At 42.2% G+C, this 12,207-nt stretch overlaps 1 protein-coding gene across 4 annotated transcripts in view; it reads left to right on the top strand.

The window, feature by feature from the left end:
• myo5c (myosin VC) overlaps positions 1–12,207 on the top strand; it is a 101,093-nt gene that overhangs the window by 60,615 nt on the left and 28,271 nt on the right. For all 4 annotated transcript variants that reach the window (XM_085968655.1, XM_085968654.1, XM_085968657.1 and 1 more), the window contains 4 exons: positions 1,721–1,784; positions 5,024–5,204; positions 9,535–9,628; positions 11,894–11,957. In XM_085968655.1, coding sequence (XP_085824781.1) covers positions 1,721–1,784; positions 5,024–5,204; positions 9,535–9,628; positions 11,894–11,957 — 403 coding nt within the window. The remainder of the gene's footprint in view (positions 1–1,720; positions 1,785–5,023; positions 5,205–9,534; positions 9,629–11,893; positions 11,958–12,207) is intronic.

The following is a 12,207-nucleotide window of genomic DNA, read 5'->3' as shown; positions in this document are numbered from 1 at the left end:
AAAAGGCCCGTGTGCATGGTGCCAATGCCAACTGTGGTTACTTTTTTCAAAGAAAAAGGAGCCTGTCTTGAAATAGTGATTGTAGGAGCAAATCCGTGCTGTCCTCGAGGAATCGCATCTCATATTTCGATTAGACACTTTACAGCCTTCTGGACTCAACATTGAGCTCAACAATTTCAAACTATAACCCCTGCCTCCATTTTTCATGCTTATGATTTTGCCATTCCCATTTGTAACATTTTATCTTTCCTGCCTCTTACATAAGCACAGTATGTTCCTTCAATTCCTTCCTCCCCCATCTCTGCACCTGCTTAATATCTGTTATATCACCAGCTTTTTCCAGTTCTGATGAAGGGTCCCAGACCTGAAACGTTGGGGTAGATTTTCCCGAACCTGTCGGGAAGAAGGCGGGACTTCCCCTTTCGGGTTTTTGACCTGCCTACTTTGACGTCCAGCCAATCCGCGCGATTTTCCCTTGATTGACCTTGTTGAGCCCGCCCAGCGGGCTCAGCAGGCCAATTAAGGGCCACCCGGCAACAGGTGACGTCACAGATTGCAATTTCATCTGTCAAGAGTTTTTGGCAGATGAAATATCAGTGTTTAACAGCTGTTTGAAGCTGTCAAGCACTGACAGTCTGAGTTCTGACATGAGTCATTCTGCACAGACTCAGTTAGAACTCTTACCAGCACTCAAAGCTGCAGGCTGTCACTTTTGACAGATCGCAGCCGTTCAGCTTTAAGTTCCGGGTGAGTGATGGGCTCTCGACGGCTACAGAAAGAAAGGCTGTGAAGGTAAGTACAGGCAAGTAAAAGTTCTTTACACACTTTAGACACACCAAACACACTTACCTTTACCCTCATGCACCCATCACTCACCTGAGTGCCAACATCGCGACCCCTCCAACTCCTTTAACCCGGCGGCCCGCCTGCTCTAACCTGGCGTGGTTTGGAGCCGTCGGGAAACCCACACGAAACCCCTCAAAATAGGGATTAGGCTAAAAACTGCCTGTTAACTACCTGTTAACAGGCAGTTAATTGGCACTAATCCCTTCCCGCCTGGTTTCGACGGGTCCCAGTGCGGAGCGGGTACCCGCCGCCCCTGAAACTTACGTGGGACAGGGATTTGGGCGGGACGGTGTCGGGACCCCCAAATTCGGGATTCCCCCCCCCCCCCCAACACGCCTGAAAACCCGCCCGACGGCTGGGGGGAAATCGGGGCCGTTGACTCTGTTTCTCTTTCCGCGGATGCTGCCTGGCCTGTTGAGTGTTTCCAGCGTTTTCTGTTGTCCCTTTTTAATATTGCCATGGGATCTTTATCTGTCTATCTGCACAGGCATTGCAACCTATTTTTAACATAGCATCTGAAGGACTGCACCTCTGACAATGCAGCAGCCCCCCAGTGCTGCACTGTAGTGTTAGCCTAGATTATGAACTCAAACCCTGGAGTGGGACTTGAACACACAACTTTCACACTCGGGAGAGAGTGCTACCCACTGAGCCAAATTGGCACCACCTTTATTTTGTGAAAGTACTGCTGTAACAAAGAAAACTGAGAAATTTCTTCCACAGATCCTTGCAGAGCTTCAAAGCTGTTAATGCTGACTTATGAAACTAATTATTGGAACTGTACCAAGATAATCAATTTTTGCAGAAATCTAAGGTCCTGCTGTATACTTACTACACCGTGAATATTTGTTTGTTTATTTATATTTGTTCACAGAAAAAATGGATAAAATCACACAGCAGCATCTTGGTGATCTGGAAAGGGAAGAACGGCAGAGGAGGTACAAAAACCTCGTGATATTTGTATCTTGCCATGTTTGAGATTTACTCCATTTTCCAAATAAAATTTGGGTTTTCTCCAGTATTAAGATAGATTAGCCAATGAAAAGCTAACCTGAACAAGGACTATCTGCACTGGCAGATAATGCACCTGCAATAATGTTGATCCACTTGTTAAGGTGCTAACCATACAATTAATGAGGCCAAATCTGCAAAAATTGGCTAAATCTCCTGTGCCGTTTGCATGATGTAATGTTGGGCTTGGTTTTATGCATATGCAATTGCATAAAATTACAGTGCACTTTTTCCATAGTTGTTAATATTCAGGAACTGTTACAAAATATGGCAGTGTCATACTAACTGATATCACTCTCCTGGGAAAGTATTTAAACACATGCACAGATATATATTTGTATGTACTTTAACAAATTGCTGCATATTTTGTGCACAGTTTGTGAAGGGAAAGCTGCCGAGCATTTTTAAGCAATGCTACTGATTCTCTAATCGACATGTGCTGAACAAAATGTTATTAGAAAGCCCAAGCTGTGAGCCTCTAATGGAGTATTGTAGTTTTCAGGATTTCTGGGCCAGGCTGGGTTTCAGTAACAGCCTGCTTCACCAAATCAGTTTGAATCCCACATTAGATATTCATTACTGGGAATATTTAAGCTACAAGCGGATGTTATATCTCCTGGCAGATAAACTACTTAATGTACTTTTGTGAGTTTATTTATTGAATTAAGGAACTTCTTTTACCCTGGTGACATAGTAGCTCATCTTTATATGCACATCCGCTGAAAAGCCTTGCAGCCATTTAGAATACAACACTTCCCTTTAATAGTTTATGCCTACAAAACAACAGCATCTTGCATTTAATGCAGAAAGACGTCGCAAGGTGCTTCACAGGGGCATAAGCAAGTGAAATGGGCACTGAACCAAAGGAAATATTAGAAGGCGTGACTAAAAGCTTAGTCAAAGAGGTGGGTTTTAATGAGGGTCTCAGAGAAAGTGGAGGGGCGAAGAGGCTTGGGTGGTAATTAAAACGTAAGCATGTAACAAATCCACCTGCAATATTTTCGTGTAGAGGATCAAAGATGGTGGTTCCTGGTAGTAAAGAGTAGATAACTTCTTATCAACCATTACAGCTTCATTCACTACTTTCTCTAATGCTTTTGGATATAGAGGGCTGGATTTTACCTGCTGAGATGAGTTGGGGGCGGGACTGCTGCCTTCCGGGTTCTAGTCCCGCCCCCAACGACGTCCGACACACAGATGCTATTTTCCCCTGATTGGCCTTGTTAAGCCCCACCCTGCGGGCTTGCTGGCCAATTAAGGGAAAGCCGGTGTCAGATGACGTCAGTTGATGACACTTCATCTGCCGGTTTTCTTAAAGGGACATGTACCATTTATTTTTGACAGATGATTTGTCAGTGTTTGACAGCATTGAGGTGCTGTCAAACACTGACAGTCACTGTACAAAGGTGAGCCCTTGCACCCAGGCTCTTTCCTTAGGATAAAACAGATGGCAGCTGCAGTTGAGGTTACAGAAGCGATCTGTCACTTCTCCCAATGAGGTGAGGTCACACAAACACTTAAAAGCTCGTCACCTACAGAAAAATCTAAACACATTAAACAATGATTTTCCCAACATCTCCTTACCTCTGACACTCACCAGTGACCCATTGGATCCTTCACACCACTTCTGCAGCTGTCATCTATACACAAACATTGCAACAGACCCACAGCACGCCTCACTTACCCTGGCGGGATTCCCTGACGTCGGGAAGCCCGCAGCAGAAGTCTCAAAATGGGAAAAAGGCCTCTTAACTGCCTGTTAACTACCTGTTAACAGGCAGTTAAGTGGCTATAATCCTCTTCCCACCGCTAGGAATCGGGTCCCTGCACAGATCGGGGACCCGACTCCCGGGAAGATTGTTTGGAGGCGGGTTCGGGACCCGCTCCCATTCTTTTTGATTTTGCCAGCAGTCCCGCCTCCAAACCCGCCTCCTCAGGGCTGGTAAAATCCAGCCCAGATAGTTTGTAGAGTTGGTTGAGTGCATCTCGAGTGTTTCTGAATACAAGTGTAGTGACTCAATAAACTTGAAGCTGCTCTATGGAAAGTTGGTAAAGGAATTCAAGCCTGAACATAAGATCAAGAACATGGAAAACCCCATTCCTAATTTGATGTTCTGATTCAGATTCCTCATTCAAACTCAGACTTAATCCCTGGATCCAAAACTTCAGACTGACATATCGGCCAAGTAAATGGATGAAAAGAAAAATAATGACAGAAGTTACTGTTTCCCAGCTTCAGAATTTGTTATAATCCCATGTGAAATCTGCAGCTAGTTTATAGGTCTCGTGAGTGAAGAATCATTTCTGTCTTGCTAGCACTATTTTTCTAAATTCTGTGTGATTTGTCAGTTATTTTCATTTCACACTTTATAGCATTTGACAGCACAGGGAACAATCCAACTATTATTCTATTAAAAAGAAATTGCACTTTGGAGATATAAAAAATTTTTTTTACTGATGTTTCTCCTTTTTTAATATGGCTAAAGCCAGCAGGTATAGGATGCCCTAACTGTTCATTTTGGGAAATATTTTATGTGTTGTAGGATCACAAGAACAGCCTGGGCAGAATTTTATTTCTGTACGCAACAGCACTATGTCTGTGCTTCAAAAGGTTCTTTTTCAAATATAAAAATACCAACTTTTTCCATTCAAATATTTTAGAAATTTTCTATGGTGAAAGACTATGGATATGTTTAAACTTTAGCATAATAGAACGAGCTTCATTGTTCATTTTCATTGTACAATGCCCTATTAGTCTCACAGCATCATTATTTTTGTTGTAGAAGTCACTTATTTTTGGCATTACCATTAGATATATCTTCAGTTTTCACAATGCATGATCATTTCAGAAAATTGTACATTTATGATTTTTTTCTCTGGATTCTGGCTGCATGGTTGTTGGGAATTATAAGCAGAAAGCAATAGCTAATAGAATGGAAAAATTCAATTAGGAACAGCAAAGAGATGTACAAACTATTTCTTCCTGAAATGGACCTCTGTTATCAAAATCTAAATATGTTTAGGTCCAATGCCATGAAGAAGTTATTGGAATCAAAAGTTACACATATGCAAAATGGGCAAATGCATGAGGGAGGAATTTAGCAACAACTGTGGGGTAATGCACTTTTGATGCTAATCAGTAATTTTTCTGCTCTGTCCTTTTCAGAAAATTGGAGAATAATTTTCAGATCCAGAAAGAGGACTATGAAAAGCAAATAGAAGCACTGATTGATGAAGTAAAACATCTACAAGAGGAAAGGATCCAGTTGCAGGAACAGGTTCAGGAGGAGTACCTGGTAAATGATAGTCTACGGAAGGAGGTGGCACAACTGACCAATGAAGCATTGGTAAGTGTGATAAACTTTTTGTGTTATAACATCCTGAAAGACCGTAACTCTAATTATATACTAAACAACTGTCCCCATAAGGTCTGGCAAATTTTATTTCTGCTTCTAGAGACCAGGTAACCCCCTTTTTGTGTAGTCGTTTAATCTAGCTGGATTTGTTTTCATTAGAGCAAAGGAGGTTCAGGGCTGACTTGATAGAGGTGTACAAAATTATGACGCGTTTGGATAGGCTAGACGGGGAAAGGCTGTTCCCACTAGTTGATGGCACAAAGACAGATTTAAGGTTTTTGTCAAGAGATCCAGGGGGGATGTGAGGAAGAGCTTTTTTACGCAGCGAGTGGTGAGGACCTGGAACTCGCTGCCGACTGAAGTGGTGGAAGCGGAGACACTCGGGAAAAATTCAGTTGTTTGCGCCTCCCGTTAGCGCCTTAAGAGGGCGCTAATGGGGCGCAAAGCAACTAGCGCCTGGGCGCGGCGATGTTTGTGCCGCTCGCGAAATTAACTAGACATTTTGCAGCGGCGCTAAACACTACCGCCATGCTCTCCTGCACCGGCAGATTGTGACGTCAGTCGAGTGCACAACGCCCCGTTAGTGCCCCGGACCGGATATTGAGTGGCGCCCCCTGCCTTACCGCCTGCCGCTAGCAACGACAGGTTGAGGGGAGCGTTATGCTGTCAGAAAGGGACTAGGGGAGCGCTATTTAAAGGCGACCGCTTCCTGCCTTTTTTTGTCGGTGACATTTTTGCACCACGCATTCTGAGAGAGAGAGAGAGACTTCTGGAGAGATTCAACGCTGTGTGAAGGGGTTTTGAGTACTGAGCAGCACTTTGCAGGTTTATTTTGATTTGCCCTTCCTTGCTTCGCCAGCGCTCTGAGGTAGCGCCTCGCTCCTTGGCCTTTGCACCTTAAGACAGGTGTGAAGCGCCTGATTTAGCGCTCCAATCACCTCCAGGGGCGATAAAAGCCAAGTTTGCTGTCGGAGGCGATAATTAGCGCCAGGCGCTAAACTTTGCACACGGCCGATAATGGCGCCCCAAACGGGGCGATACTGAATTTTTCCCCCTCAATGTTTTCAAGGGGATGCTGGATAGGCACTTGAGGGAAATAAACTTGCAGGGCTACGGGGATAGAACGGGGGAATGGGACTGACTGGATTGCTCTACAGAGAGCTGGCACGGACTCGATGGGCCGAATGGCCTCCTTCTGTGCCGTTATGACTCTAGCAGTGTGCACGTGTGAACATCAAGTGAAGACACGATTGGACTCCTTTCTGATGGGCATCAAACTTGAGTAACCTATTGATGCTCACTGTCCAAGCAAAAGAATGATAATTTAAGCTCAACAAGAGCTACTGGGGCAGTGTCAACGGGAGGAAATTAGAGGTGGAGAAGAAAAATGAATCATCTATTTGAACTGAACTTTCAATGTGTCCTCCCATTTCTGTTTGTACAAGGGTCTGCTGCCAATTCTTCTTGTGCCCATCCTAACATCTTTAACCATTTACCTCTGAAATGTAAAGCCTCACTTTTAAATACAAGGTCAAATCAGAAAGTGGATTTTTGATGGAAGCGATTTGGATGGTTTAGATTTGCATGTGACCAGATTTTCAGCCACATATTGTTATTTGCCCACTGGCACACTGTATGAATTCTTCCAGTCATTCTGTCATCTAAGGGTTATTTTGTGAGACATTTGCCCTCACAACACTTGCTTCCATCTGCACTCTTGTACTTCGCTGCCTGATGTACAATTAACAAAATTCAATTGTAAGATTGCAAGAAAGCATGTGCCACTTCAATAACTCATTGTGACTTTTATGAACAGTGGATCCATTCAAAAATAGCTGTCAGTACACTGGGCCAATGTCCCCGTTAAGCTGCGCAGCGGTCTGGAGGTCTCGCGCAGGACGGTCACCGGCTTTTGAATGTAAAAACCGCGCATGCGCGGAAATTTAAGGGGCCGTGCACCCAAAAAAGAAATTAGAGGGAAGATTGCACTGGGCCCTTCCACACTGTTACTTGAAAACTAATTTGTCACTAATGTAATTTCAAAAATGTCTACATTAGATTTTCGGGAACTTTACAAGAGTCTTTGCTCTCATTAGGCAATTCATTTGATATTAAGCAAGTTGGAAATTGTACTTGCTATAATCACTCAATGGTGACCTCATTAACATACATATTCAAGTAAATTCTTCTCCACAGGTACTGGATGAGATTTGTGAAACTTGTCCATCTGTTATGTATGATTGCCTTAGAGAATGTATTTACGGTAATGCTAAATGTTTGAAAATTGCGTATGTTTTTGTTACTGTTTGACAGCTTTATTGCTTGCTCTCCCACAGATGTTTCTATGCGTGCTTTTCACACCAGTTTTTTTTTGTAAGAGTTGCACAAAATTCTAGTTTAATGTGCCTGAAAAATAAGAGCAATCATTCAAAGAAAACCAGCTCATGCAGAGCGTCAGTTTTACAGTGAAGTATTGAAAGCAATTGTGTACATGCCTTCCAACTAATATAATGGCCCTGAATTTCCGATCGGAGGCTTCCTGTGGGCGGATGCCTCCAATCGGAAAACATCTACGAACTTACCTGCTGGCTCCGTAGATCCCGAGGCTTCCGCTCCAGGGACTCTCCTCTTCGAAATGCGCAGAGGCCCAGGTATCCCAGGGGCGCATGCGGTTCACAAGCGCCCCTGGGATCACGTGGGCCAGGCGAACCAATGAAAGAAGGGAATGCCCCTTCATACTTTTGGCAGTTCTCTACGCACAGAATTGTCAGAAGTATGAATGAGGATCACATTTAAAAACACACTAAAACATTAAATAAATTTTTGAAAAACATTACATATTTAAAATTAATTAAAATGACATTTAATTAAATATTTTAAACAAATAAATTTTTTTGAAGAAAATTAATTTTTTACGGGGTTAAAAATAAACTTACCTTTTTGAAGAGTATTTTTAATTTATAAATGAGTTATGAAATTTCATTTTTCTACTTTTTTAAATTCTTAAGCTGGTAGAAGCTGCCTTATGCCAGCTTTTACCAGGCGTAAGAATTTGACAGTCATTCAGCAGGCGGAAGTTGTGCAAAAATCGCAACTCTCTACCCATAGAGGCACTTTTCTTGGCCATACGGATGATCTGTCACTGGCTTCGCATGCCTGAAACCAGCACTTGCGCGGCCTCTACGGACACGTAAGCACCCGTAGGGGTCGCAAAATCCGGCCCAATAAAGTAAGTTAGGTTTAAGAACCCCTGTCACTCTCAACAGTCAAAAATCTTGGAATGGCAATATTATTTCTTACAAATACAATGGCCCAGAAATTCGGGTCGGGGGCTTCCCGCGGGTGCAAGCCCTCGACCTACACTTACATATTGCGCTGACATTTGAAGACTGGGCCTGCGTGGATTTCCGGTCTGTGGCCCGGTTCAGCTCCCGGCGCGCTGTACGTGCGTGATCCAGCAGCGTACTTAGTGCGATGAGCCGGCTGGGATCACGTGAGCACTGGGCAACCAATGGGAGTTTACAAAAGTCCATTCATGAGTTAGACATAAGATCTGTCAAACTCATGAAAAGTCCGGGCGCCCAAAACACTACTTAAATTTTAAATAAAAGTTAAAAAAAACATTCCAATAATTAAATTAACTATTAATAACTTAAAAAAAACTATTTTAAACAATTATTCAAATTTCTGCCAAAATTTTTTTTCAAGAAATCGGGTCCAAAAATACTTACCTTACTGTAAATTCTTTAAAAATAATAAACCTGTGGGAAAAAAATTCTAACTTTAATTATTAGACCACTTACCTTATAAAACTAAGTCCTTACGTCTGCTTTTTACATTCGTAAAAAGTGGAGGCCTTCACGCACGGACAAACCTGTCAAAAAAAACAAAGTTCAACGCGTACGCGCTGCCTCAAACGTCGCAAGGGAACCGCCTCTTAACCCCTTGGTTCAGAGGAGAGGAAATGCTGGTTTTCCGCGCATACTGAAATCCGGCACTTCCAACAGGCCCACGCGTGAGTACCCCGTCCATACTCACGCGTTGGGACCGGAATTACTGGGCCATTGAATTCTGACAATTATACCTGAAATATTAAACTTTTTTTCTCTTTACATATATTGACTCACGTGGCGTATTTCTCGCAGTTTCTGTTTCTGTTTTAGATTTCCATTATTTGCAATTTAAAAAAATATTTGTACAGTTAAGATATATGTTTACATCAGTAATCTTGGCCCAATTATCAATCTGCACATGACAGTGGCTGACTATTGGAGTTAATATAACCTGTATATGAAATAATAGGTAATGCATCTTTTCACAGGTAATTCCAAAACTTAAAGGGGACGTTGCAACTCTTGAAATGAAGAGACAAGATTTAGAAATGCGCCTGCAAAAGCTAAGAAAAGAAATGAGAGGTAAAACTGACTGACTGCTCATGTAATTGAACATTGTATACTATGAACATTTTAATAAAATGTACTTGGAAATATGCAGTAAATATTGGGCACTGGGCTACTCCTATCTAGTGTCACCTTTTATGGGCTATATGAACAAAACTTTGGAAAACTTAAGTATGCATTCCTTGTCCTTTCTCCCCTACTTTTTCCCCTTCTAGACCTTTATTCCCAACCCGGCTATTAACGCAGGCAGGTGACTCGGTGATTTCACATGAAATCAGCAAACTCGGCACCAACGGAGCTTTGAACTCGCCACTTTTCAGTTCTGTAAGGCTCAGCTAACTAAGGAAATTTGCTGAGCCATCAGGGGAAATTTCAAGTCAAGTTAATAAAATTCCCTGTATTTTTCATTACTAAATAACTTTGGAGATTAACTGACTTCCTAGAAGAGAAAGTAAACTGCTGTTGTTTTTGGTGAAATGGTGCTCACTGGGGTAAAGGGGCGCTGATGTAACTCATGTCAGCATCAAGCCTTCCTAGCTCCTGTGACAACAATTAGACGCAGAACACCACTCCAACAATGCTCCTCAACTCCAACATTAGAACACTCCCAAATATACCAAGTTATTGTTTTGGTTTTCTACACCGCTTTGATGGTTTTTCTAAGTCAGACTATCAAAACATAAATGGTTCTTGTTTTAGACTCCATACCATAAAAGTAATTTTACTTAAGGGCTTTACAACCATTGGAGAGAACAGTGTTTTACTCAATATGTATCAACAGGTTAAAAACAAAAATTGCAGAAATAATGGGTTTAAATTTTGCTCTACTGCACCATCTAGACTTTTAGTCTAATATTTTTTAAATACATGTATACATGATTATATCAATCATATATTCAGAGAAATGTCTGGTCTGAAATCATATTTGCAGTAAATAGTCAGTTGTTAAGACACTTCAAAATGTCTGGTAAGGACCAATAGATATACATGTCATGCAGACTGAATGCATGGCTCATTATTTCACTGGATTTGCCCACTAAACCATCAAGGAACATTCAGCAGCCTTTTGCAGATGCTGTCCCCATGCTGCTTAAAATGCATAGGAGATACTAAAGAAAGAAAGGCTTGCATTTATATAGCGCCTTTCACGACCACCGGTGGTCTCAAAGCGCTTTACAGCCAATGAAGTACTGTTTGAAGTGTGGTCACTGTTGTAATGTGGGAAACGCAGCAGCCAATTTGCGCACAGCAAGCTCCCACAAACAGCAATGTGATAATGACCAGATAATCTGTTTTTGTTATGTTGGTTGAGGGATAAATATTGGCCATGACATCAGGGATAACTCCCCTGTTCTTCTTCGAAATAGTGCCATGGGATGTTTTACGTCCACCTGAGAGAGCTGACGGGGCCTCAGTTTAACGTCTCATCCGAAAGACAGCACCTCCGACAGTGCAGCACTCCCTCAGCACTGCACTGGAGTGTCAGCCTAGCTTTATGTGCTCAAGTCCCTGGAGTGGGACTTGAACCCACAACCTTCTGACACTTCAACAGTACTTCATTGGCTGTAAAGCACTTTGGGATGCCGGTGGTTGTGAAAGGCGCTATATAAATGCAAATCTTTATTTTTCAGCCACCAACAGCAATATGGCATTGCCTGCGAACAAATTGCTGCTATCAATCTCTCCACAGCAGTAAATGGCTGACCATTCAGTGTGAAATATTGTAGCTTTCTTTTACTGTTTATGCGAAAATGGACCAGTGCTAGGCATTGAATATTTTTGGTGTGTTAAAAGTTATTTTTAATCTGTATTGAGTTTAGTGGGCATCGGTGCTGGTGCATGCTGATATGGGGGGGTCTCATAACTGGTGACAACTGCAATGTAAATGTGTCTTCCTAGCGACCAGCCGCTAAGCTTGCCAACAGTGCGGAAGAGCTGAGGCAACAACAGCTGTCGGCACTAGCGCCCCACTAAACCCAACATAAAAGCAGCTAAATACAAGTTGCTTGGAGCCCAGAGTTTCCCTTTAAGAATAGATGGTGTAGAATTTGGAAATAGAAGTATGAAATTGCAGGGAGGGTCAGAATTTCATATTCTTATGATTTTCGGGTTAATGCACAAAGTTGGAATTGTGTGGGCAGAGCTCAGTCTAGCTGTGTCTAATCCTTTAGCAGATTTGGGAATAATTGAACTGTCTTAACATCCTGTAGCATGTGATATAAGCAGTTACAATCTACAGCCAGTATTTTAAAATTGTACAAACATCTTACAATTTAACAGAAAAAGTGGAAGAAGTTACAAAACAGCTCCTTGGAGGGTTAGAGGGAGAGGAGTTACGAAAGAGGTATGAATTCTCTCGCTTAGATTTGGCAGTATTACCAATAATTATCACATTACGTTATTAAAGCAGTGTGATGGTTTGGGAACTGACTGAGTCAGTTAGTGTTTGGGCTAAACAATTTTACACGGGGTGATATTCCTGACGCAATAAAACTCACTACACACTTGGTTTGAGCATAAAGCAAGGCTTTAATCAACTTGTTTCAGAACATGGAAGTCTAGTTGTACTTCACTAGTTCCTTGTCTTTACAAAA

This window comes from Somniosus microcephalus, chromosome 27 (genome assembly GCF_052327205.1).
Source record: "Somniosus microcephalus isolate GS21.2 chromosome 27, FLI_Smic_1.0, whole genome shotgun sequence".
In the NCBI taxonomy this organism is placed as follows: Eukaryota; Metazoa; Chordata; class Chondrichthyes; order Squaliformes; family Somniosidae; genus Somniosus; species Somniosus microcephalus.
The sequence above is the reverse complement of the archived record's forward strand: the minus strand, read 5'-3'. Positions and strand labels throughout refer to the sequence as shown.